The sequence below is a fragment of the Dasypus novemcinctus genome, chromosome 4 (genome assembly GCF_030445035.2).
Source record: "Dasypus novemcinctus isolate mDasNov1 chromosome 4, mDasNov1.1.hap2, whole genome shotgun sequence".
NCBI classification, from domain to species: domain Eukaryota; kingdom Metazoa; phylum Chordata; class Mammalia; order Cingulata; family Dasypodidae; genus Dasypus; species Dasypus novemcinctus.
In genome coordinates, this window is record NC_080676.1 from 165532210 (window position 1) to 165557229 (window position 25020).

General features: G+C 59.0%; 3 protein-coding genes across 3 annotated transcripts; all 3 read right to left on the reverse strand.

Annotated features, from left to right (window-relative positions):
- Positions 1–5095: 5095 nt before the first annotated feature.
- Positions 5096–6268, reverse strand: LOC139438830 (cystatin-B-like). Its single transcript, XM_071214459.1, has 3 exons — positions 6188–6268; positions 5789–5890; positions 5096–5481 (listed from the first exon to the last, which is right to left on the reverse strand). Exons 1-3 carry the CDS (start codon positions 6251–6253, stop codon positions 5353–5355), a joined length of 297 nt encoding a protein of 98 aa, XP_071070560.1. The 5' UTR covers positions 6254–6268; the 3' UTR covers positions 5096–5352.
- A 10116-nt stretch (positions 6269–16384) lies between these two features.
- Positions 16385–19999, reverse strand: LOC101432838 (cystatin-B-like). The gene is made up of 3 exons (XM_058296306.2): positions 19853–19999; positions 17075–17176; positions 16385–16772 (listed from the first exon to the last, which is right to left on the reverse strand). Exons 1-3 carry the CDS (start codon positions 19916–19918, stop codon positions 16644–16646), a joined length of 297 nt encoding a protein of 98 aa, XP_058152289.1. The 5' UTR covers positions 19919–19999; the 3' UTR covers positions 16385–16643.
- A 2900-nt stretch (positions 20000–22899) lies between these two features.
- On the reverse strand, positions 22900–24123 carry LOC101422743 (cystatin-B-like). Its single transcript, XM_058296513.2, has 3 exons — positions 23988–24123; positions 23592–23693; positions 22900–23286 (listed from the first exon to the last, which is right to left on the reverse strand). The coding sequence occupies exons 1-3, from the start codon at positions 24051–24053 to the stop codon at positions 23158–23160; spliced, it is 297 nt and encodes a 98-aa protein (XP_058152496.1). The 5' UTR covers positions 24054–24123; the 3' UTR covers positions 22900–23157.
- Between the last annotated feature and the right edge of the window lie 897 nt (positions 24124–25020).

Consider the following 25020-nt stretch of genomic DNA (forward strand, 5'->3'; position numbering starts at 1 on the left):
AAGTTGAGGGAAGCAGATTTGGCCTAACTGATAGAGCATCCGCCTATCACATGGGAGGTCCACAGTTCAAACCCAGGACCTCCTGGCCCGTGTGGTGAGCTGGCCCATGTGCAGTGCTGATGCACACAAGAACTGCCATGCCATGCAGGGGTGTCCCCCGCGTAGGGGAGCCCCATGTGCAAGGAGTGAGCCCCATAAGGAGAGCTGTCCTGCACAAAAAAAGTGAGCCCATCCAGGAGTGACGCCGCACACACGGAGAGCTGACACAGCAAGATGGCGCAACAAAATGAGACACAGATTCCAGGTGCCGCTGACAAGAATACAAGCAGACACAGAAGAACACACAGTGAATGGACACAGAAAGCAGACAACTGGCGGGGGGCGGGGAGTCAAGGGGAGAGAAAGAAATAAAATAAATTATAATTTTTAAAAAATCTACAAGTTGAGTTGTTTCTGTTGAAAGCTGTTCTTACCCTTGAGGCTAATTCTGGGTGGAGAAGTGGCATCCTCCAGAAGATTCTCCCTCGTAGTGCTTTGGCTCTTTCCAAAAGCTCAGCAGAAATATGTAGCGACTTAATGTGAAATGCCATAACCTGTCTCTCCCTTTGCCTGGAAAGTTGCTGTCATTTTCAGGAAACTTGCCTCCCCTGTGTTGCTTCCGGCCTGCCCTGGGCAGCGTAGTGAAGTTTCCTTAAAAAGTGCTCATTACCACCCGGGGATGAGCCTCCCTGGCAACGAGGGACCAGTATCAACTACCAACTGATGATGCAACTGAAAAATGACCTTATACGGAAGGTTCAATGCGGATCAGCAGAATATCCATGTCTACATAAAATAACATGACTTTAAAATGCTGTTTGACCTAAAGTAAGGGGGAAATGGAAAGGAGAAATGAGTTTATATGGCTACGAGTTTCTAAAAAAGAGTCTGGAGGCTGGCAGAAGGATTGCTCTCATGCACAACTGAGCAGAGTCAGAGAGACAGATAAAGCAGATACAACCCCCAGATATTGGTTCCTTTGAGGGCTAAAGAGACCCATGGGAGTTATGGTCATGGCCGATGGGGTTAACTACCAGGGCAGATGGCCCCTCTTTGGAAATGGTGTTTATGTGTGATGAATCTGGACTCAGATGGGATCTCCCTTCATAAGACTTTCATGCTAATGTGCTGGAGGTGCAGTTAATGTTGGGGTTTAAGATATATTTAGGGGATTTGAATCTCTGGACTGACAATGTGATAGCCAGATCCTGAGCCTCAACAGACTCCAGCACCTACAATCTGATTTATTGGACTTACCACACTCAGCTAAGATGGAGTTGAAGAAGGACAACCACCACACCATGGAGCCTAGAGTGATTACAACTGAAAATGGGAGGATTGCATCCAGCATCCAGGTGGAATCTGAGCCTCCTCTTGACATAGAGGTGCAATGGACACAACCAATCCAATGTCCACATAGAAGAGGTGGCATTGGATTGGGAAAAGTGGACATAATGGACAAAGGGTATGGGGAAAGGCAGGAAGAGATGAGAGGTGGAGGCGTCTTCGGGACATGGAGCTGCCCTGGATGGTGCTTCAGAGGTAATCACCGGACATTGTAAATCCTCACAGGGCCCACTTGATGGAATAGAGGAGAGTATGGGCCTTGATGTGAACCAATGTATATGAGGTGCAGAGGTGCCCAAAGATGTACTTACCAAATCCAATGGATGTGTCATGATGATGGGAACGAGTGTTGTTGGGGGGGGGGAGAGGGGGGGTGGGGGGGTGGGGTTGAATGGGACCTCACATATATATTTTTAATGTAATATTATTACAAAGTCAATAAAAAATTAAAAAAATTAAAAAAAAAAAAAGTGCTCATTACTACAGAACCCATGATGATAAAACTGCAAATGGCCTCATAAAGTTGGGTGCAGCTGGATTTAGATCTGTCATTAGCGGCTGCGGCACAGCAGTAAAAAATGGAGGGCGCCGCTCTCCTTGGATACAGCCACAGGGAGTTAATCCACGCTCTAGAAGGGCGAGGAACCCCTTCATTGCGTTTCAGACGGGACGCGAGCAGCTCTGGAAAGCTTACATGTTCTAACGTCGTTTAGGGCTCGGGGGGCCGAGCGGGCAGGGAAGGCTGCCAGCCCCCACCCCAGCTCTGTGCCCCGGGGACCCCTGTGTGGGCGGGGCCTGGGTGGGCTGGGGTGGGGCACACACTGTGACTGGGTACCTGCGTCCCAGCAAGGACCCTGGCGCTGCTCCCAGTTCTGAAGCCCACCCGAAGCCGCGGCCCTGCTCCCCTCTCGAGGCTCTCAGCCCCCTCCGCAGGTTTCCTTCTAGAAGCTGCAGCCACAGGCACACGCTCCCTTCCGGTGGCAGCCGGTCGGAAGTGGTGGCCTTCCCTCCAGAGAGCTGTCCAGCCTGCATGGTCCTGGGCTCCATCACCCTCAGGTCACTGGTCACCACCGGCCTGGTAGCTGGACAGGCCAACGGAACGGGCCCCCTGGGCCCCACCGCCCAGCCGCGCACGGCCCCGCGTGCGTCCAGCTGCCCCCGGCCGAGCCCCAGCCCATCGCTCCCTGGGGGCCGTGGCACGTTGCCCACTCCCCCGAAGCTCTCCAGGAGGCTCTCCTCCCCCGGGGGCGCTGGCCGAGAGGCCGGCACACGGCCACTGGGGCAGTCATTCTCGCTGCTCATCCCAGGCAGTGCGACCCAGCAGCCTCCTAGCCCAGGGTCTTGGAAGAGTTCATCCTCCCAAGCGGAGAGGTGAGTGCTGGCCTGGGCGAGAGCGAGGGGGGCGAAGGATCCCCGAGTTCCACTCTGCTGCCCCCCCATCCCACGCCCAGGCCAAGCCTGAGGCCCCTGTTGTCACCCGGCCCTGGTTTAGGACAGCACCCTTCTCTGGGGGCAGCTGGACAGGCTGGGCGTGGCAGGGAGAGGTGGCCTCTCTGACCGGCAGGGACTGCCGTGGCGTTGCCGCACGAACCGCAGACAGACCAAAGCCGTGCACGACTGCTCTATGCCCTGTGCCGTCGGAAGGGGCTTTGGAGAAAGTGGAGTGCCGTGAGAACTGTGTGGAGGCTAGAGGAGGGCTCACCAGGCGGGCTGAGCAAGGACGAGGGTGGGCTGGGGGCCGGTGCCCGCCCTGCTGCCCAGAGGCGCTGCGTCCCCACCCCCAGAGCTGCCCAGGAAGACGCGGGACTCGTGGGGGTGGCTGGTCCCTCAGGGAGCGTCTAGCTGTGCGTTTCTGTCCATCCGGGTCCCGGCGGGAAACAGATGGCCCCGCACAGGGCATGAGGAGTTTAAGAAAGGGACTGTCTACGGTGGGTGGGCGGGCTTGGGGGGACAGAGGGGAGCTCCCGGGGAGCACAGAGGCTCCCACGGCCGGAGGGGTAGTGGGCAGTGTGGCCTGAGAGCTTCCCAACAGCAGCCTGCCAACTGCGTCCGTGCTGCCTTTTAGCTTTGAAATGAGGCCCTCGGTCCCCCTGGGGCCGTTTAAACCAGGCAGGCCTTGACTGTCACATCCCAGACATTACACTTTGCCCCTTTCCACTGCCGAAAATTACTTATCTGAAGCTTCAGCCTGCAAATACTAAGTGCCGCCACTAGGTGATGCTGCTCGCCCGCAACAGCGCAACAGCGCCTGCTTCTGTCCAGGGCAGCGCACAGAGTGGGGCAGAGACCCAGCCACTGGGAGCTGGCATCTCGGGCAGGGCAGCCCGTGCCAGGAAGGGGCCCTGTGCCTGGAAGGGGCCATGCAGGCCACCGTGGCAGTGCCCTCTGGCGCCTTTGCCATGTTGATGGGGACGCAGCCCTGTAGGAGCCAGCAGGAAGAGTTTCCCCTTTTTTGGTAACTCTCCACAGTCTAGAAAGCTAGTTCAGCACCAGCCCCCTCCCCCCGGGGCTCTGGCCCATCCTTGAAGGATTTTGCACATATTTTACAGGAGCACTTTATCCGGGTGAAGGCAGGGCGTGGGTGGCACCACCTGTGAGTCGAGGGCCTGCGTGGGCAGAGCCCTGTGACCCGTCCTCTCCACCCATCCGTGGCCCGGTGGTCAGCCCAGGCGGCTTTGCTCCAGAAGGGTCCCCTTGTGTCCACTCCACAGGCGCCTGCCAGGCCCGTGTCATCTGACCCCTGCCCAGCCCCCATCCTGAACTCTGTTTGGTTCCTGCTGCCCTCCCGGGACTGACCGCCTCGAGGGGCCAAGCCCTTTCCCCGGAGTCGGGGAGGTCTCATGCCCCCACCCAGCCCCACGTTGACCGGCCAGCTCGACTGGAACATCCTTCCTCCAGGAAGCCCGCTCACTGCCCACCCGCCCGCCCCGTGCTAGCCTCCCAGATGGCACACACATCTCGTGATTTCCTCTGCATGCCTTTAGGATCGACTCCCTCTGTGCCGGGCTTAGTTGACTCAACACGATGCCTTCAAGCTCATCCACGTGGTAGCGAGTAACGCTGACTAACGCCCCGTGGTGCGTGTGTAGGCTTTTTTCAACCATTCGGTGTGGATGGACACGGGGCAGCTCCCATCTGTGGCTGCCGTGAATACTGCTGCCAGGAACCCTGGGTACAGACATGTGTCCAGGCCCCTGCTTTGCTGCCTGGAGGAGCTGTGCACTCAGCATGGACACCTGGGGACATTGCCAGACCATGACAGCACTTGACTGGCCCCATGATCACCGGGCACATCCACCCATCAGCCGCGACATGGCCTCCTCCGCACACGCCTGTCCGTTCTATGGAATGTGAACTTGAACGTGTCTGAGCAGGTCCAGCACTGACATGGAGAACTCGCCTTGCCCAAATCCCTTCACTTTAGGACGAGAAACCGAAGCTCTGGGGACAGCACCCAGGGGCCAGGCGGCCGTGGAGGGGTGCTGTGGCTCGAATGCAGGCGTGGGGGCTCCAGTCCTCAGTCACCACCCACCTGCTGTGGCCTCAGCACCCTCAGGCGAGAGGCGGGGTGGGGGGCCACGGGGGCAGCGGGGGCAGCCGTGTCGAGCCGCCGTGGGAGAACTTCATAACCACACATTCTTCTCCCCTTCTTGAAGCGTCTAGATTGTGAGTATGGTTTAGGATGAAGAAAGAAATCACAAGGAAGCAATTCTTTTAAGAGTTTAAAAATATATATATTTAAAGATGATACTTAGTCCTCTCTGAAAGTTAAGGTTATTGATTGAGAAAAAATCACCTGGACACAACAATTAGGACAGAGACACAACAGAAGCTGCTGGAACCCCGTCCACCCCCCAGGCCAGCGCGCCCTCGCAGCTTCTTCATGATCCCAAATGCACACCCAGGGGTGCTAGAGAATCCCTGGGACAGGTCAGCCATGGGCACGAAGGGCCCTGAGGTCAGGAACTAGAAATATTCCAGCTCGTCGTCCTTGGTCTTGTTGGTCTGGTAGTCGGCCAAGGTCAAAGGCTTGTTTTCATGCGGGAGACTCTGGAAGACTCGCAGGTGTACGTACTCGTCCCCACCGACGTGCACCTGCAGGGGGGGAGGGGCGGCAGCTCAGCCCCCGCTCCCCGCCCGCTGCGCCCACGGCCTGATGACAACCCCTGGCCCTCCCCGGCGGGCACCTGCGCAGCCACGGCCCCGAGCTCCCGGCACCTGCGCTTTGTCAGCGCCAAGAGGGGCCCGAAAGCCTGTCCTTCTCCGAGCGGGGCAGGCAGACACAGCGACACGCATCCTAGGGGGCCCCGGCCCCCCTGAAGCCAGCCACGGGACCCCCGGGAAGCCCCCTGCCCGCGCCCCTCTGCACACCCACACTCACCCCCGACGGCCCACTCCCCACCTTGATGAAGTGGTTTGTTCCTGCCACCACCTGCGTCCTGCACTCCACAGCCTCAAACACAGGGAACTGCCTGTTTTCTTTCTCTTCCAGCTGGCACTTGACCTGGGGAAGGGGGGACACTGAGAACAAGCCCGCGTCTTCCCTTCTGCTAAGGCCCCTCCTGCCCTGGGGTCTCGGGTGCAGATTATGAACTGAATTCTGCTCCCAAACCTCCCCCCACTTGCCACGGCCCAGACCCCCCGAGCCACCAAGGAGGGACCCGGTGACACTGAGGGCCTCGTTAGCGCTAACGATCCAGTGCAAACAGCGCGGGGGAGGGGGCGGCCCGCGGGCTGGGTGGCCCTGGCCCTGGGGAGGTCCCGACCCGCCTGCGGGAGCCGGGGCTGGGGGCGGCCCCACCTGGTCGGCGATCTGCTGCGTCTCGGCTGTGGCCGCCTTCGAGGGCTTGAGCCCCCCGCGCATCATTCTGAAGTCAGCGAGGGTCTGGCGGGAACCAGGACGCAGGGCGCAGGACTTGGCGACTCGGCACCACTTGGGGATCTTAAGTAGGCACGGTGGCCTCGGGACGGCCACGTCACGCACGGGGGCAGCTAGGGGCCGGGGCGCGGCGTGGCGCAGCCTCCTCGGGCGGGGATGCAGGGCGGGGGCGGGGCCCGGAGCCTGGCACCGCACGACCCCTGCCCAGCCGCGACCCAGGGCTCCGTGTGCGTCAGGGCTGGTCCCCCCGTGGCTGATGGTGTCACCCCCCAGTCACCAGGGTGGGGAGATAAGGGAGCGGCAGGGGTCCCGGCTCGGAGTGGAGGGGGCGTGGCAGCGGGTGCGGCAGGGGAGGTGCGGGTGGGGCCCTTCTCGCCCGCTCACAGGGCCCTGTGCCAAGCACCCCGCCCTTGCCAGGTGCGGGGGTGTGGAGAAGAGCTGGGACAGCAGAGGGGTGGGGTGGCTGGGGGCGAGCCAAAGATACCTGGGAGCCCCTGGCCAAGCCGGGGACCTGGGCGCCTGCCTTGGAGCCCACGGGGTCCCCTTGGTGCCAGCCTGCCCAGGGTGGGGTCATCTCAAGCGTGGCCCCTCCAGGGGACCCGGGGAGGGAAGGACTGGGGTGGGCGGCCCAGCGAGGCGGAGGAGGGGCTGGGCTGGGGGTGGGGGGCAGACCTGGCAGAGAGGAAAGGGCTGGGTTCTGGCGGGGGCTGGGGTTAACCTGGGGGAAGGGAAGGGCTGTCTTGACATGACTGATGGCCTTCCAGAAAGATCTACCCTTTCCTGAGCCCTGCCTGCAGGGCGACACCTCCTCAGGTGCATGGCTGGGTGCAGCCTGCTGCGTCAGGGCAGAGGGGTCCTGGCCCATGCACAGGTGTGTGTGGGCGTGGGACGTGGGCCTGTCCCACACCTGCAGATGGAAAGCCTGGAAAGACAGGCTCAGGCGGGGTCAGAACCTGGGGTCAGGACAGGGGTGCTCAGATACACTTGAATGAGTGACGGATTTGACCCCACGAAAGTGGGAAACCTCCCCCTCTAGAAAACAGCATCAGGAAAATGAATAAAGGCTTTGGGAGGAGGAAGGGGGGCTGTCGAGTGGCTTCTGTCATCCCGGCTCTTTGAGCTGACCCCGCTCTCTTGTGGCAGGCGTCACTGACGTGTCTGGAGATGCCACCAGGTGCCTGAGCCTCCCGCCCGCCCCTGGAGGTGGGTCTGCAGGTGTCCGCAGGTAGTGCCTGTGGGAATGCGCCCACGCGGGACAAGCAGAGGCCGCTTCCTCAGAAGCTGCAGGACGAGAAGCAGCGGGGGGGTGGGGGGGTGGACAAAGGAAGTGTCAGGTGTGTGCTGCCTGGGGTGTGCTGGCGTGGGGGGCCGAGGCGGCCGACTAGAAGCGGGGCGTCCTGTTGATGAGTTTGGGGAGCATATCTGGCTTTCTTCTATTGATCCTGAGTTGTCCATGGGGACAAAGATCAGGTGTGGGAAAGCGTTAAGTTTAATTTTCACAAGGGAGAGCCAGAGCCCGCTCTGCTGTTGGAGGAAGGAGGGTGGGGTTCCAGCCGCTTTGGCGCCCCAAGCATTTGAGCGTGACACCGAAATGAGGGAGGGCCAATGGTGAGTGCTGGGGGCGGGGCTAGAGGGGGGAGGGCCAATGGTGAGTGCTGGGGGCGGTGCTAGAGGGGGGAGGGCCAATGGTGAGTGCTGGGGGCGGGGCTAGAGGGGGAGGGCCAATGGTGAGTGCTGGGGGCGGGGCTAGAGGGGGAGGGCCAATGGTGAGTGCTGGGGGCGGGGCTAGAGGGGGAGGGCCAATGGTGAGTGCTGGGGGTGGGGCTAGAGGGGGGAGGGCCAATGGTGAGTGCTGGGGGTGGGGCTAAAAGAGCCAATGGTGAGTGCTGGGGGTGGGGCTAGAGCGGGGAGGGCCAATGGTGAGTGCTGGGGGCGGGGCCAGTAGTGAGAGCCGCGCCAAATTTGAAAATCGGCCAGGGGTGAAAGCGGTCCTGAGCCCGCGCACCCCTCTGGGCTGTAGGGAACACAAGAGCCAGAAATCAGAGCGGGAACTGGGAAAGTTAGTTAGCTCTCTCGGATGGACTGTAACCCCTGAACGACCCACTCATTGGAGAACAGGGGAGGGACCCGCGTGTTATAAGTTTACGGTATAAATATCACTGTTTCTTGTTGTTTGGCACACCGGCCATTTTATCCAGGTCGAGTGCCCATTCTCACAAGATCGTTAATAAAATTATTTTCTCCTCCACAATCAGGCAACCTTTTGTTTTCTCATAGGTGCAGCTTTCTTTCTAACAATCTTGGGGGCTCGTCTGGGATCCAGTGCTTTGGGGGGGCACCCCCGGGATGGACAAGGGGAAGGCACACCCCGCTGATTGAGCAGTCTCAGACTCCACCACTGGGGGCCCGCCTTTGACAGCTGAAAGGACTGGAGACCAGAAGCTTGGATCTGCTGACTGTGGATGAGAAAAGGGGAAGGGAAAACCTGCCTCTCGTGGACCAGGCAACCCTGTGCATGGGCCAAGGTAAGAAAAGGGGACTACTAAGTATTGCCTTGGTGGGGGGGAAGTTCTGATGAGTCTGGGGTTGGTTGTGTGTGCATGAGACATGCATCACACTGCACAAAGTGAGTGTGGAGTCCCAATTCACGTTTCCCTTCTCCCGCAAAGGAAAGGTCCAGAGATGGGTGAAGCAAAATGGTTTGAAAGAAAGAATCCCAGAAAGACTCAGAATGGGGAATATGGGCAGTCAGCTGGCCAGAAGAGGAAAGGGGGTCCCTGTTGGGTCTCCCGGGGACATTCCTCCAGGTAGTCCATTAGGGAGGATGTTGATACATTGGACCGATAGTGATCAGACTAAAGGAAAGGACAAAAGAAAAATGATTAAATATTGCTATTGTATTTGGGCCAAAGAAAGCATATTACCGCTTGATGTATTTTGGCCAAAATATGAGGCAGATGAGGATGGGCTCTGTGCTGACCTTGTACTTTATGTTAATGAAAACAAACCCTTCTCCAAGGAGGAGTCTGACTGTGCCATGTGCTGGTTGAAGGGTTGGGAGACCATTCTCTATCCCATGAGAGTCACGACTCCAGACCCAGAAACTACGTCTGAAGAAGCTAAACTCTGGGACCCCCTGTTGAGCCTTCCTCCCCTCCATGTTTCCCTCCCCTCCCAGGGCAGGAACTGGTGGATTCAGAAGGTCCAATAGGACCCAGAGAAGCCCCCAGGGAGCCAGAGGGCCAGTCGGTGCCCGCCATCCTGCCGGTTACGACTCCCAGCAGTTAAGGAAGGAATTGGAACAATGTAGGAAGGACATATAGAACTTTCCCTTCTCCAAGGCCCCCAAAGAAAAGAGGATGAAGGAACATAATCCCATTGAGCCTCTTTACCCCTTGAGAGAAGTACCAATTGGGGCAGGAGAGATTGGGTATGTGAATGCCCCACTGACAAGTACGTAAGTCAGAAACCTTAAGAAGGAGATGATGTCATTAATGGAAACTCCAGCGGGGCTGGCTGGGCAAGTGGCTCAGTTCCTGGGCCAAGGTCTATACACGTGGTCTGAACTCGTGTCTATACTGAGAATCCTCTTTATGGGAGGAGAAAGGGGAACCGTGAGGAGGGCGGCTATGAAGGAGTGGGAAAGGCAGCTCCCGCCAGACAAAGGGTGATGGCAGCAGAGCAGAAGCTCCCCAATGTAGACCTAACTGGGATGATAATGATCAGGATGAGAGAGCACAGATGAAGGATCTTAGAGACCTCATTAAACAGGCGATAAATTGGCTGTGCCTAAATCCCAAAATTTAAATAAGGCCTTTGCGGTGAATCAAGAAAAAGACGAGACTCCCTCTGCTTACCTGCAAAGGTTGAGGGACCAGGTGAGGAAATATTCAGGAATGGACCCTGATGACCCTGTGGCCCAGGGAAGGCTAACGGTCAGCTATGTAAAGGGGTCTTGGCCTGACATTCAGAAAAAGATCCAGAAAATAGATGGATGGGTGGATAAACCGCTGGAGGAGTTAGTGAGTCTCAGAAAGTGCTTGTGAGAGGGAGGGGGAAAAGCAGAAGCAGAAAGCCAGAGTCACGATGAGCACCGCTGACCTCATGCTCCAGGAAAGATTAGAATCAAGGCGGGGAGGGGACAGGCAGAGACGAGCTCGGGGAGCAGGCGGGGCTAGCTTGGACAAAGCGGCTAAGATTGCAGGAATCCACAGGGTGTTATCCTTGTGGGAAACCTGGTCATTTCAAGAGGGAGTGTCCAAATTCAAAGAAAGAAGGTCGGGTCCGGACTAGGGGTCCAGAGGCTCCTAATATCATGACCCACCCGGGGCCGCTGGTAAATCTAAAGGTGGGCCCATACCAAGAGGAAATGACATTTTTGGTGGACACTGGAGCAGCTCGACTTTCTGTCAGCCACCTCCCATTGGGAACCAAACTCTGGCAGTTCCCTCACAGTCTCGGGGGTAAAAGGGGAGGGGTTTAAAGCTTCCATTCTTGAGCCTGCTGATATTCTTTGGGAGGAGAACCAAATTCTGAGCTCTCTGTTGTACATCCCAGAGGCTGGAGTAATTTGTTGGGAAGGGACCTGATGACACCCATGCAGCTGGAGTTGGGAGTGAGGGATGGACAGAAAGACGTGGCTTTAGCCCTACTTACTGAGGAAGATGAAAAGGATATCAAGGAGGATGTGTGGGCGAAAGGAGGGAATGGGGGGGGGTGTTGCAGGTTCCTTCTATTAAGATCACATTGAAGAAGGAAAGGGAAGTGGTTTGTCAGAAACAATATCCCACTCCCCTAAAGGGAGACGGAGACCTCAACCCATCGTCGAGGGTCTTATTCGAGATGGACTCTTAGAACCCTGTATGTCCTCCTTTAATTCTCCCATCTCACCCATCCAAAAATCGGACAGTACTTGGAGGATGGTGCAGGACCTAAAGACAATCAACCAAATTGTCCAGGTTCGGCACCCTGTAGTCCCTAGCCCTTACGCCCTCCTCAGCAAGATCCCCATCATCATGACTGGTTTAGTGTAGTAGATCTGAAGGACACCTTTTGGGCCTGTCCCCTTGATCTAAGGAGTAGAGAGTTGTTCCCATTTGAGTGGGAGCGTCCCTTCCCTGGAAGGAGGCAGCAGTACAGATGGACGGTCCTACCCCAGGGTTTCATGGAATCCCCCAACCTCTTTGGGCAAGAACTAGAGAAAGTATTGGAGAAATTTTCAATTCCAACTGAAATAATCCTTTTACAATCTGTAGATGATCTGCCAGTATCAGGTGAAGAAAGGCAAATGGTAGCCCAAACCACAAAGAACCTATTGAACTTCTTGGGATATCAAGGGTTAAGGGTATCAAAGAGTAAATTACGATTTGTAGAAAGGGAAGTCAAGTACCTGGGCCATCTTATCAGTGAGGGAAAGAGGAGGATAAATCCAGAGAGAATTCAGGCCATAACTGAATTACCTTTTCCCCAGACAAAAAGAGAACTAAGGAAATTCTTGGGATTGGTAGGGTATTGTAGACTGTGGATAGACTCTTACGCATCCCAAACTAAGGGGTTATATCAAAAAGTGCTGGAGGAAGAGCCTGACAAATTAAAGTGGAAAGAATGGGAAATAGGGGCCTTAGAGGGGCTCAAATGGGCACTGGTGCAGGCCCCTGTTCCAGCCCTCCCTTTCCTTGAGAAACCTTTCCACCTGTTTATACCCAAATCTGGGGAGGCCAAAGTAGACCTGTAGCCTTCCTTTCCAAAATCCTGGATCCTGTCTCCAGGGGATGGCCGGGCTGCATTCAAGCTGTGGTGGCAACTGCTCTCCTGGTATAAGAGGGCAGGAAGCTGGCTTTCGGGGGAGCCTTAGTCGTTAGCACCCCTCATCAGGTCAGAACTATTCTGTCTCAGAAAGTGGGAAGGTGGCTGACTGACCCCCGAATTCTGAAGTATGAGGCTATCCTGATGAAAAAAGATGACCTGGTATTGACCACAGACCACAGCCTAAACCCGGCCTCCTTCCTTTGGAAGGGACCTGACCAAATGGAGGCTCCTGAGCATGACAGTTTAGACCTGATTGAGCATCAGGCCTGACTATCAGACTCGAGTCCGATCTGACCTCGGGGACCTTTCCCTGCGCACAGATCCTCCCGGGTCCTAGAAGGAAGCAGGCACAATGGCTATGCAATTGTGGATGGACTAACTTGTGAGATGAAAGAAGATGGCCAATTGCCCAATGACTGGTCACCTCAAACCTGCGAACTGTATGCATTAAATCAAGCCCTCAGATGATTAGAGGAAAAGGATGGTACAGTCTACACTGACTCCAAGTATGCCTGTGGGGTAGTCCACACCTTTGGAAAATTTGGCAAGAAAGGGGATTAACAGCAAAGGAAAAGGGTTGGTCTATGGGGAATTAATATAACAAGTATTGGCCAATCTACTTTTACCCAGGGAAATATCAGTGGTGCATGTAAACGGACATCAGGAAGGACATACGTTTGAAGCAAAGGGCAGTGGCTAAGCAGACGAGGCGGCCAGGGAAGGCCCCCTTAGCTCCCCTTTCAAGTTGATGGTCCCAATACCCTCCATTCCCGAAGAGTTTGGGGTCCCCACATTCTCTGAAAAGGAGGTGAAAGAGCTGGAACAGTTAGGAGCGACCACGGGTGATCAAGGGAGGTGGCTCCTCCCGGATGGCAGGCAAATGTTGCATAAACAAGTGATGAGAGAGGCATCAGCAGCCTTACACCAAGGGAGTCACTGGGGGTACAGGCCAGGCGTGATCTGGTTCTTAAGTATTTTGCATGCATGGGCCTTTATGCCGTAGCTAAACAATAAGTGAACTATGTATAATTTGCCAGAAGGGTAATAAGAAAGTCTTAAGAAAGCAAGAACAAGGGGGACCGGAGCTGGGCCTCAGGCAATTCCAGAGTATTCAGGTTGATTACACTGAAATGACCCCAGTGGGTCGGCTAAAGTATGTTTTGGCTATTGTATATCATCTGACAGGATGGGTGGAGGTGTATCCTCTGGCCTCAGCTACAGCATCAGCAACTTCTAAAATTATCCTTGAACAAATCATTCCTTGTTATGGGTTAGTGGAAAATATAGACTCCAACAATGGTAGCCTCTTTACCTCCCGTGTACTCCAGAATAGTATGTGGAGCCTGGGTGTCACGTGGAGCTTCCATACGCCTTGGCACTTGCTGTCTTCAGCGAGAGGGGAGAGAATGAATCGAACCTTGAAAGGGCCTCTTTCTAAGCTGGTCCTAGAAATGAAGTTACCCTGGACAAAGTGCTGACCCAGAGCCCTGCCGAGGATTAGCACTGCCCCTAGGGAAGAGCTGGGAGCCTCCCCTTAGGAAATGCTTTCTGGCTTGCCTTTTCCTAGGAGGACTGGAGACCTCCCTTCCTTAGAGTCAAAGGATCTCTTCCTTAAGAATTATATACTGGCTCTGTCCTCTACCTTGTCATCCCTCAGACATCGTGGTTTGCTGGCCCAGACCCTGCCTCTCTAATTCACTGTGCATCAACACCAACCCGGCAGTTGGGTCCTAATCAAGTCGTGGAAGGAGTCCAAACTTCAGCCAAGCTGGGAAGGACTCGACCAAGTTTTGTTGACAACTGAGACTGCAGTCTGGACAGCAGAAAAAGGCTGGACCCACCACTCTCATGTAAAGGGACCAGTACCTGAACCGATGATAAGTACCCAACAACACCGTCTCAGTCCTGGGAAATAACTCCACCCTCGGATCCCTTAAGGATCTCTCTGAGGAGGCAGTAGTTGGGAGGGCATATGAGAGAGGGGGAGGGACTGGCCAGACTGTCAGTGAGCTGTGCAGGAAGATACCCCTCCACGTAGAGGGAAGGCTGTTATCTATTTCCACCTTGTCTAGTGCCTCAACAGACCAGCAGATGAAGGATTTAAAGTTTCTGAAAATGAGAATAATTATACTGACTATGATGTTTCAGATTCAAGTCATGACAAGCCCCGTTACACTGACAGCAAATGTAACCGAAGGCCTAGAGTCTCGGGCTGTGCAGTTTGACGCCTGCCAAGTCATAGGTGTGGAGATTTAGGACAGCAGCAGTGGCTGAGAGGGCGAAATAAATATCTAAGCTGGGGGTAACCAAGAGGTTATCTCAACCCCCCCCCCCCCGTCTCGACTGGAGCTTTGTGTGGTGGACTACCGAGTACAAGGCGGGGACCGCCGGGAACGGAGGAGGCCGTACTCACTCGAAACTGTCAGAGGACAAGACAGCCTTTGTTAAAGGTAATACCCCACCAGACTGCAAAAACCTTCAGTGTGACTGGTAGTAATAACCATTAGAAAGGCAGACAGATTCAGCAACAACAACTTGTTCTTCCCCTGACAGAGTCTATGGGATGGGGGCGGACGTTACAGGTAAAGACCCTCTGGGGAGGTTCTGTATTCGGGTCCTTCCTCCCCCTGTGGATATGACGTCAGCAACACCTGCTTCAGCTCACCCTTCAGAGACACCAAGGGAAACCCACCCAAGGCCAGATCCCCGTGCAGAAGGATCCCAAAGCAGTCAGGATACTTACGGCAGAGGATTTAAAGCAGACCACAGAAATAGAGACAGGATGTGGAGATGCAAATGCCTGGGGACAATGGGTCAAATATACAGTCCAGAGTCTGAACAAAAGCAGCTGTTACGCTTGTGCAACACGCCGGCCCACTGCGCATATCTGGCCTTTCTGTTAGGCACGGAGGAGCATGAAAGGGAGTGTAAGTGCACGGTGCTCCTCTTCCAGAGTGCTACTCCTGGTGAAGATTGTAGTGTGTTGTCTTCTCTCTTCCCTCCTGTCAAAAGGGAAACATCAAAGCCATACCGGCTTCCCGCCTTCCAGGAAGTCCCTCTACCTGTCTCTCTAGATGGGGAAAGGGGCTCCAGGACCCTGGGACCATGGCTTTGTGTACGCAAGTATGGAACATGAGTGAGGGTAGCACTGGCAAGTTCTCCAGTTTGGCCATACCCCGAGCAGATCTTTGGTAGTAGAGCAGAAAGGGCGTCCTCCGACAGGTGTTACCTGAGAGGTGGGCAGGAGCCTGTGCTCTGTTCGACTGACCATCCGTTCACCCTGGCATTTGAGAGGAGGAAACACTGAACCAGGGAAAGAGAAAGGAAAGGGCTTTACTTGGTTCCTTTGATGGCCGAATTTATCTTGATAGTACAGGAGTTCCTCGGGGAGTCCCTAACAAATTTAAAGCTAGAAATCAGGTGGCTGCAGGATTTGAGTCGTTCTTGTTCTGATGGGTCAATGTTAACAAAAATGTGGATTGGATTAACTATACATATTATAATCAACAAAGATTTACCAATTACACCCGGGATGCAGTTAAGGGAATAGCAGGACAGTGGGATGCTACTAGCCGAATGGCCTGGGAAAATAGGACAGCCCTGGACATGATGCTGGCAGAATGAGGAGGCGTCTGTGTTATGATTGGAGGTACTTGCTGTACGTTCATCCCTGATAACACTGCCCTAGATGGGACTAATTGGTGTGGATGGACACGGGGCAGCTCCCACCTCTGGCTTCCTTGGATACTGCTGCCAGGAACCCTGGGTACAGACATGTGTCCGGGCCCCTGCTTCCTGCCTGGAGGAGCTGTGGACTCAGCATGGACACTCGGGGACATTTGGGGACATTTCCAGGCCATGACAGCACTTGGCTGGTCACGGGACCACTGGGCACGTCCACCCGTCAGCTGGGACACGGCCTCCTCCGCACACGCCTGTCCGTTCTATGGAATGTGAACTTGAACGTGTCTGAGCAGGTCCAGCACTGACATGGAGAACTGGACTTGCTCGAATCCCTTCACTTTAGGACGAGAAACCGAGGCCCTGGGGACAGCACCCAGGGGCCAGGCGGCCGTGGAGGGGTGCTGTGGCTAGAATGCAGGCGTGGGGGCTCTAGTCCTCGGTCACCATCCACCTGCTGTGGCCTCAGCACCCTCAGGCGCGAGGCGGGCTGGGGGGCCACGGGGGCAGCGGGGGCAGCCGTGTCGTGCCGCCATGGGAGAACTTCTATTGCATTTCTCTCCCCTTCTTGATGCATCTACGTTGTGTTATGGTTTAGGATGAAGAAAGAAATCACAAGGAAGCAATTCATTTAAGAGTTTAAAAATATATATAAAGGTGATACTTAGTCCTCTCTGAAAATCATTCAGTTAAGGTTACTGACTGGGAAAAAATCACCTGGACACATTGAACAATTAGGACAGAGACAACAGAAGCTGCTGGAACCCCGTCCACCCCCCAGGCCAGCGCGCCCTCGCAGCTTCTTCATGATCCCAAATGCACACCCAGGGGTGCTAGAGAATCCCTGGGACAGGTCAGCCGTGGGCACGAAGGGCCCTGAGGTCAGGAACTAGAAATATCCCAGCTCATCCTCCTTGGTTTTGTTGGTCTGGTAGTTGGACAAGGTCAAAGGCTTGTTTTCGTGCGGGAGACTCTGGAAGACTCGCAGGTGTATGTACTCGTCCCCACCGATGTGCACCTGCAGGGGGGGAGGGGCGGCAGCTCAGCCCCCGCTCCCCGCCCGCTGCGCCCACGGCCTGATGACAACCCCTGGCCCTCCCCGGCGGGCACCTGCGCAGCCACGGCCCCGAGCTCCCGGCACCTGCGCTTTGTCAGCGCCAAGAGGGGCCCGAAAGCCTGTCCTTCTCCGAGTGGGGCGGGCAGACACAGCGACACGCATCCTAGGGGGCCCCGGCCCCCCTGAAGCCAGCCACGGGACCCCCGGGAAGCCCCCTGCCCGCGCCCCTCTGCACACCCACACCCCGACGGCCCACTCCCCACCTTGATGAAGTGGTTTGTTCCGGCCACCACCTGCGTCCTGCACTCCACAGCCTCAAACACAGGGAACTGCCTGTTTTCTTTCTCTTCCAGCTGGCGCTTGACCTGGGGAAGGGGGGACACTGAGAACAAGCCCGCGTCTTCCCTCCTGCTAAGGCCCCTCCCGCCCTGGGGTCTCGGGTGCAGTTTATGAACTGAATTCTGCTCCCAAACCTCCCCCCACTTCCCACAGCCCAGAACCCCCGGGCCACCAAGGAGGGACCCCGTGCCACTGAGGGCCTCGTTAGCGCTAACGATCAAGTGCAAACGACAACAGTGAAACAGGCTCCTCATTAAGTCGGTCAGCATTTTACTCAATGTTCAGAAGACCATCTGCCCTTTCTTTTCTAGAAATCGGACGTTTTTCCATTTCTACCGTCACAACTGTAAGTACACATGGACACCCCATTTCTTTTTTCATCTTTTCACTCTACACGGTCACATGAAGGGCCAGCCAGGCTGCCACCGCCGACGTTTTCACCAAAAAGAGAAATGGGAGCCCTCGCCAGCCATGCGGGAGGCAGTGGGTTTGCTAGTGTCAGCTTAGCTAGCGCAGGGGACAGGCGAGCGGGTTTCTCCAAGGGGAGGGTTACAATACTTTTTTTCCTTGAGGTACCAGAGGCTGGGATTGAACCTGGGACCTCTTATGTGGGAAGCTGGTGCTCAACCACCGAGCCACGTCAGCTCCCCTGAGTTGGTTTTCTGGTTTGTTTGCTTTCTGTTTTTTTTGGTTTTGTTTTCAGGAGCTCCAGGGACTGACTCCAGAACCTCCCACGTGGGAAGCAGGCGCTCCCACTCGCGCCACCCCCGCTCCATACAGTATTTTTTAAGGCTGATCTTCCATCTTATCGAGGTGCCTCAACCCCTTCAACGAGCCCCTCCTGCGGGCATTAGATGTCCCCAGTGTTTGCTGCAGCAGCCGCGCGGCGTGAGGGCAGGTGAAACGCCTCGGCCTGCGTTTTTGGAGGATTTCTTCAGGTACGGCAGCCCCGGGCCAAGGTGGGCCCTAGTCTAGGTGTGCAGGGAACATACACTGGATTCCACTCTGTTTTCTAGAAAGTCTCTGCTTTGTAGGAGACAACCACCTCCATGGTGGAAAGAGAGCAAGGCGCCTTTCTAAAACCAGTAAACCCAATCCCCGTGGAAAGTGCTCCAGCTGCAGTCACCCTCGCTGCCTTCGCCCCGTGCCCGGCCCCAGCGGGCGGAGGGTTTTAGTGAAGGAAACTCCGAGCTGCAGGGAGCGAGTCAGCTGGGAAATGACGGAGTCAGCCGGTAGCACCCGCATGAGTCACCGTGACAATCCCACAAAGGCCCTGCCGCCTCCTGGAAGTCTCTGGAGCCTTCAGGGTGGGGGTCTCTTAGCGGGGTGAGGAACAGAGGGGCCGGAGGCTGGGCACGGAGGCAGGAGGCAGGAGGCAGCGAGAAGGCCGCAAGAGGCCGCGCCCTGCGGGCCCTCTGCCATCTCCTCGCGGCCAGGCCCCTGCGGCCACCTGGGCAGGGGCAGGCGCTGCGCTGAGCCTGCAGGCAGCACACACTAAGTCAGTGGTCTGCCCCTCAGGGTACCCCCAAAAGCGAGGGAGGGACACCGATGGTTCAGGGGCCGTGAAGGCAGGGGTCAAGGAAACAATGTGGGAAAACCCAGATGGAGGGGGCGGGAGGGGGAGGGCAGGAAGGAATGTGGGGCGGGAAGGGGAGGGGGCTGCCCCTAGGCCTGCAGGGAGAGGAGCAGGAAGGGGGGCCTCCCGCCAGTCCTGGGGCGCTCAAGCGGGGCTGCCTGGTCACTCCCTGCACCGACACCCACCTTCCTCTTCTGTAAAGTGGGAGACAAGCCCCACCCAGAGGCCTGTAAGGGGAATCTACGATAGGCGGGTGCTGGGTGTAGGCTCCCCTTCTCTTGGGGACTCCCCAGAAAATGGCTGGCTCCCTTCAGACACCCCCAGCGCTCCCTGCAAGGAGGCCCCCCGCCACCCCCCACACCCCCGACCAGCTCCACGGCACCCCTGGGGCAGCGGCCGGACACCCGAGGAGCCTGGAGGCCAGCGGCAGGCACCTGGGGAGGGAGGGGGTGGGGAGAGCAGGGGACCTCCCAGCACGGCTGGCCCCCGGGCCGGGCGCCTGTCCTCCAAGGCCTCCCGGGACGGACTCACGGCCCTCGGCTGCAGGCAGACAGCCAGAGCCACCCGAGCCAGGGCCCGCCGCTGACCACCGGCCCTTGGTCCAGGAGGCGCGGGCAGGAGCGAACGTCCAGGGCTGGGCGCCCCTCCCTCCAGGCCTGAACAGCGCCCTCCGGTGCCGCGCCCTGCTGACCCGCGGGTGTCCGCGCAGAACTGGACTGTGCCGGCAAACGGCGACAAGGGGCCCAGGCCGACTCGGGCCCGGCGTCCTGCCCGTCCCACCCCAGCGCGCAGGGCGGAGGCGGCCCCTGCCGCGCACACCCCGCACGCGCGGGGCGCTGCCTCGGCCACACCGGCTCCTCTGCCCGCGGGGCGGGGCCGCCACTGTCCCCCCGACCAGACAGGGAGGGAAGTCCACCCCGCGCCTCCCCGTCCCGTCCTGGGCTCGGCCCGCCCGCGTGGCCCAGCGCGGCGGGGGGCCCGCGCGTGGGTGATGCGGCCCGGAGGGTGGGGGGACCCGGGGGTCGGGGGGACCCAGGGGAGGTCCGGGCAGGCCCCCTCGCGCGCCCGGCCCCGCGGCTGCCCCTGACCCGCGGGCGCGGAGCCGGGGCGGGGGGCGCGGCCCCACCTGGTCGGCGACCTGCTGCGTCTCGGCGGAGGCCGGCCGCGCGGGCGAGGGCCCCCCGCACATCATCGTGGCGGCTCGGGGGTCGGGCGGCAGCTCGGGGGTCAGGGCGCGGGACTCGGCGCCTCCTCGGGCCCTGAGCGGGCGCGGCGGCCTCGTGACGGCCACGTGACGCGCGGGCGGGACCAAGGCGCGCAGAGGGGGGACCCGGGCGGCGGGGCGGGGGGCGGCGGGCGGGGCGCGGCCTCCTCGGGCGCGGGCGCGGGGGCAGGGGCGCGGCCGGAGCCTGGCTCCGCACGACCCCGCGCCCGGCCCCGACCCAGGGCCCCGCGCGCCGCAGGGGCTCGCCCCCGGGGCTGGTGGTGTCGCCCTCCCGGTCACCAGGGCGGGGGAGGGAGGAGGGGCTGGGCGAGGAGGGGGCGTGGCTGCGGGTGCGGCAGGGGGGCTGCGGGCGGAGCGCTCCCCCCGCTGGGGAGGGCCCTGCAGGCGCGCCGTCCCGCAGCCTCCAGCCCAGGTTCTTGGGAGGGAGAGGTGGGTGCTACCCGCGGCGACAGTGAGGAGGGCGAAGGGCCCCCGAGTTCCCCTCTGCCCCCCCCCACGCCCAGGCCAGGCCTCAGGCCCCCGTTGTCACCCCACCCCCAGGAAACCTGCGCGGATACCCCCCAGTCACACAGAGCCTTCTTTGTGAGCGCTGGCTCCACCGCGGCACCTGGGGACAGGGCTCTCTCCCTAGACTCTGGCATTCCCACGTCCGCTGGATCTAACTGTGCCTGAGCTCCACCTGGCACACAGCCACACCTGATGCAAGAGAGTCTGGGAAACATACTTTAGTTGCCTGCTTGTTTGTTAAACAGAGTCCAATTAAATAGATTTTTCTCTTCTTTTTTTTTTTTAAAGATTTATTTATTTATTATTTATTTCTCTGCCCTTCCCACCCGGGTTGTCTGTTCTCTGTGTCTATTTGCTGCTGCTTCTTTGTCCGCTTCTGTTGTCAGCAGCACGGGAATCTGTGTTTCTTTTTGTTGCGTCATCTCTGCACTTTCTTTCGCGCTGGGCGGCTCTCCTTATGGGCGCACTCCTTGCGCGTGGGGCTCCCCTATGCGGGGACACCCCTGCGTGGCAGGGCACTCCTTGCACGCATCAGCACTGCACATGGGCCAGCTCCACACGGGTCAAGGAGGCCTGGGGTTTGAACCTTGGACCTCCCATGTGGTAGACGGACGCCCTAACCACTGGGCCAGGTTGGCCGCCAGATTGTCCTCTTCTTTTGTTTATTTTCCTTAAAGGAGGTGGAGACGATGGATCTGGGTAAGACAGGGTTGGTGAGCACAGAGGCTCCCACGGCCGGAGGGGTAGTGGGCAGTGTGGCCTGAGAGTTTTCCGACAGCAGCCTGCCAACTGCGTCCGTGCTGCCTTTTAGCTTTGAAATGAGGCCCTCGGTCCCCCTGGGGCCGTTTAAACCAGGCAGGCCTTGACTGTCACATCCCAGACATTACACTTTGCCCCTTTCCACTGCCGAAAACTACCCATCTGAAGCTTGAGCCTGCAAATACTAAGTGCCGCCACTAGGTGATGCTGCTCGCCCGCAACAGCGCAACAGCGCCTGCTTCTGTCCAGGGCAGCGCACAGAGTGGGGCAGAGACCCAGCCACTGGGAGCTGGCATCTCGGGCAGGGCAGCCCGTGCCAGGAAGGGGCCCTGTGCCTGGAAGGGGCCATGCAGGCCACCGTGGCAGTGCCCTCTGGCGCCTTTGCCATGTTGATGGGGACGCAGCCCTGTAGGAGCCAGCAGGAAGAGTTTCCCCTTTTTTGGTAACTCTCCACAGTCTAGAAAGCTAGTTCAGCACCAGCCCCCTCCCCCCGGGGCTCTGGCCCATCCTTGAAGGATTTTGCATATATTTTACAGGAGCACTTTATCCGGGTGAAGGCAGGGCGTGGGTGGCACCACCTGTGAGTCGAGGGCCTGCGTGGGCAGAGCCCTGTGACCCGTCCTCTCCACCCATCCGTGGCCCGGTGGTCAGCCCAGGCGGCTTTGCTCCAGAAGGGTCCCCTTGTGTCCACTCCACAGGCGCCTGCCATGCCCGTGTCATCTGACCCCTGCCCAGCCCCCATCCTGAACTCTGTTTGGTTCCTGCTGCCCTCCCGGCACTGACCGCTTCGAGGGGCCAAGCCCTTTCCCTTGGAGTCAGGGAGGTCTCGTGCCCCCACCCAGGCCCACGTTGACCGGCCAGCTCGACTGGAACATCCTTCCTCCAGGAAGCCCGCTCACTGCCCACCCGCCCGCCCCCGTGCTAGCCTCCCAGATGGCACATCTCGTGATTTCCTCTGCATGCCTTTAGGATCGACTCCCTCTGTGCCGGGCTTAGTTGACTCAACACGATGCCTTCAAGCTCATCCACGTGGTAGCGAGTAACGCTGACTAACGCCCCGTGGTGCGTGTGTAGGCTTTTTTCAACCATTCGGTGTGGATGGACACGGGCAGCTCCCATCTGTGGCTGCCGTGAATACTGCTGCCAGGGACCCTGGGGTACACACATGAGTCCAGGCCCCTGCTTTCCTGCCTGGAGGAGCTGTGGACTCAGCATGGACGCTCGGGGACGTTGCCAGACCATGACAGCGCTTGGCTGGCCCTGTGACCACTGGGCACGTCCACCCATCAGCTGTGACACGGCCTCTTCTGCACATGCCTGTCCGTTCTATGGAATGTGAACTTGAACGTGTCTGAGCAGGTCCAGCACTGACATGGAGAACTGGACTTGCTCGAATCCCTTCACTTTAGGACGAGAAACCGAGGCTCTGGGGACAGCACCCAGGGGCCAGGCGGCCGCGGTGGGGTGCTGTGGCTAGGAGTGCAGGATTGGGGGCTCCAGTCCTCGGTCACCAACCACCTGCTGTGGCCTCAGCACCCTCGGGCGAGAGGCGGGGTAGGGGGCCACGGGGGCAGCCGTGTCGAGCCGCCGTGGGAGAATTTCATATTGCATTTCTCTCCCCTTCTTAATGCATCTATGTTGTATTATAGTTTAGGATGAAGACAGAAATCACAAGGAAGCAATTCTTCTAAAGGTTTAAAAATATATATATTTAAAGATGATTCTTAGTCCTCTCTTAAAGTTGTTAAGGTTGATTGGATAAACTCACCTGGACACATTGAACAATTAGGACAGAGACAACAGAAGCTGCTGGAACCCCGTCCACCCCCCAGGCCAGCGCGCCCTCGCAGCTTCTTCATGATCCCAAATGCACACCCAGGGGTGCTAGAGAATCCCTGGGACAGGTCAGCCGTGGGCACGAAGGGCCCTGAGGTCAGGAACTAGAAATATTCCAGCTCGTCGTCCTTGGTCTTGTTGGTCTGGTAGTTGGACAAGGTCAAAGGCTTGTTTTCGTGCGGGAGACTCTCGAAGACTCGCAGGTGTATGTACTCGTCCCCACCGACGTGCACCTGCAGGGGGGGGGGCGGCAGCTCAGCCCCCGCTCCCCGCCCGCTGCCCCCACGGCCTGATGACAACCCCTGGCCCTCCCCGGCGGGCACCTGCGCAGCCACGGCCCCGAGCTCCCGGCACCTGCGCTTTGTCAGCGCCAAGAGGGGACCGAAAGCCTGTCCTTCTCCGAGCGGGGCGGGCAGACACAGCGACACGCATCCTAGGGGGCCCCGGCCCCCCTGAAGCCAGCCACGGGACCCCCGGGAAGCCCCCTGCCCGCGCCCCTCTGCACACCCACACTCACCCCCGACGGCCCACTCCCCACCTTGATGAAGTGGTTTGTTCCGGCCACCACCTGCGTCCTGCACTCCACAGCCTCAAACACAGGGAACTGCCTGTTTTCTTTCTCTTCCAGCTGGCGCTTGACCTGGGGAAGGGGGGACACTGAGAACAAGCCCGCGTCTTCCCTCCTGCTAAGGCCCCTCCCGCCCTGGGGTCGGGGTGCAGATTATGAACTGAATTCTGCTCCCAAACCTCCCCCCACTTGCCACGGCCCAGACCCCCCGAGCCACCAAGGAGGGACCCCGTGCCACTGGGCCTCATTAGCGCTAACGATCCAGTGCAGACAGCGCGGGGGAGGGGGCGGCCCGCGGGCTGGGTGGCCCTGGCCCTGGGGAGGTCCCGACCCGCCTGCGGGAGCCGGGGCTGGGGGCGGCCCCACCTGGTCGGCGATCTGCTGCGTCTCGGCCGTGGCCGGCCTGCATTCCGAGGGCGCCCCCAGCATCATCCTGTCGTCGGGGGGGCGGCGGGCGGCGGGCGGCGGCGGGCGCAGGAGCGGGGCGCAGGATGCAGGGACTCGGCGCCACTTGGGACCTTAAGTAGGCGCCGCGGCTTGGGGGCCGTCACGTGACGCGGGGGAGCCGGGGGGCGGGGCCGGGGGCGGGGACGCAAGGCAGGGGAGGGGACGCGGGGAGGGGACGCGGGGAGGGGACGCGGGGAGGGGACGCAGGGCGGGGGCGGGGCCCGGAGCCTGGCACCGCACGACCCCTGCCCAGCCGCGACCCAGGGCTCCGTGTGCGTCAGGGCTGGTCCCCCCGTGGCTGGTGGTGTCGCCCCCCAGTCACCAGGGTGGGGAGATAAGGGAGCGGCGGGGGTCCCGGCTCGGAGTGGAGGGGGCGTGGCAGCGGGTACGGCAGGGGAGGCGCGGGTGGGGCCGTTCTCGCCCGCTCACAGGGCCCTGCGCCAAGCACCCCGCCCTTGCCAGGTGCGGGGGTGTGGAGAAGAGCTGGGACAGCAGAGGGGTGGGGTGGCTGGGGGCGAGCCGGAGATACCTGGGAGCCCCTGGCCAAGCCGGGGACCTGGGCGCCTGCCTTGGAGCCCGCGGGGTCCCCTTGGTGCCAGCCTGCCCAGGGTGGGGTCATCTCAAGCGTGGCCCCTCCAGGGGACCCGGGGAGGGAAGGACTGGGGTGGGCGGCCCAGCGAGGCGGAGGAGGGGCTGGGCTGGGGGTGGGGGGCAGACCTGGCAGAGAGGAAAGGGCTGGGTTCTGGCGGGGGCTGGGGTTAACCTGGGGGAAGGGAAGGGCTGTCTTGACATGACTGATGGCCTTCCAGAAAGATCCACCCTTTCCTGAGCCCTGCCTGCAGGGCGACACCTCCTCAGGTGCATGGCTGGGTGCAGCCTGCTGCGTCAGGGCAGAGGGGTCCTGGCCCATGCACAGGTGTGTGTGGGCGTGGGACGTGGGCCTGCCAGACGG

Bases quoted from the DNA above. Each gene is read 5' to 3' on its own strand.
- LOC139438830 (XM_071214459.1), bottom strand. From the start codon at position 6,253: ATGATGCGCGGGGGGCTCAAGCCCTCGAAGGCGGCCACAGCCGAGACG. The intron at 5,891-6,187 runs GTGGGGCCGCCC...CCCCTTCCCCAG, and splicing joins CGCAGCAGATCGCCGACCAG to GTCAAGTGCCAGCTGGAAGA. The intron at 5,482-5,788 runs GTGGGGAGTGGG...CCCCCCCTGCAG, and splicing joins GAACAAACCACTTCATCAAG to GTGCACGTCGGTGGGGACGA.
- LOC101422743 (XM_058296513.2), bottom strand. From the start codon at position 24,053: ATGATGCTGGGGGCGCCCTCGGAATGCAGGCCGGCCACGGCCGAGACG. The intron at 23,694-23,987 runs GTGGGGCCGCCC...CCCCTTCCCCAG, and splicing joins CGCAGCAGATCGCCGACCAG to GTCAAGCGCCAGCTGGAAGA. The intron at 23,287-23,591 runs GTGGGGAGTGGG...CCCCCCCTGCAG, and splicing joins GAACAAACCACTTCATCAAG to GTGCACGTCGGTGGGGACGA.
- LOC101432838 (XM_058296306.2), bottom strand. From the start codon at position 19,918: ATGATGTGCGGGGGGCCCTCGCCCGCGCGGCCGGCCTCCGCCGAGACG. The intron at 17,177-19,852 runs GTGGGGCCGCGC...CCCCTTCCCCAG, and splicing joins CGCAGCAGGTCGCCGACCAG to GTCAAGCGCCAGCTGGAAGA. The intron at 16,773-17,074 runs GTGGGGAGTGGG...CCCCCCCTGCAG, and splicing joins GAACAAACCACTTCATCAAG to GTGCACATCGGTGGGGACGA.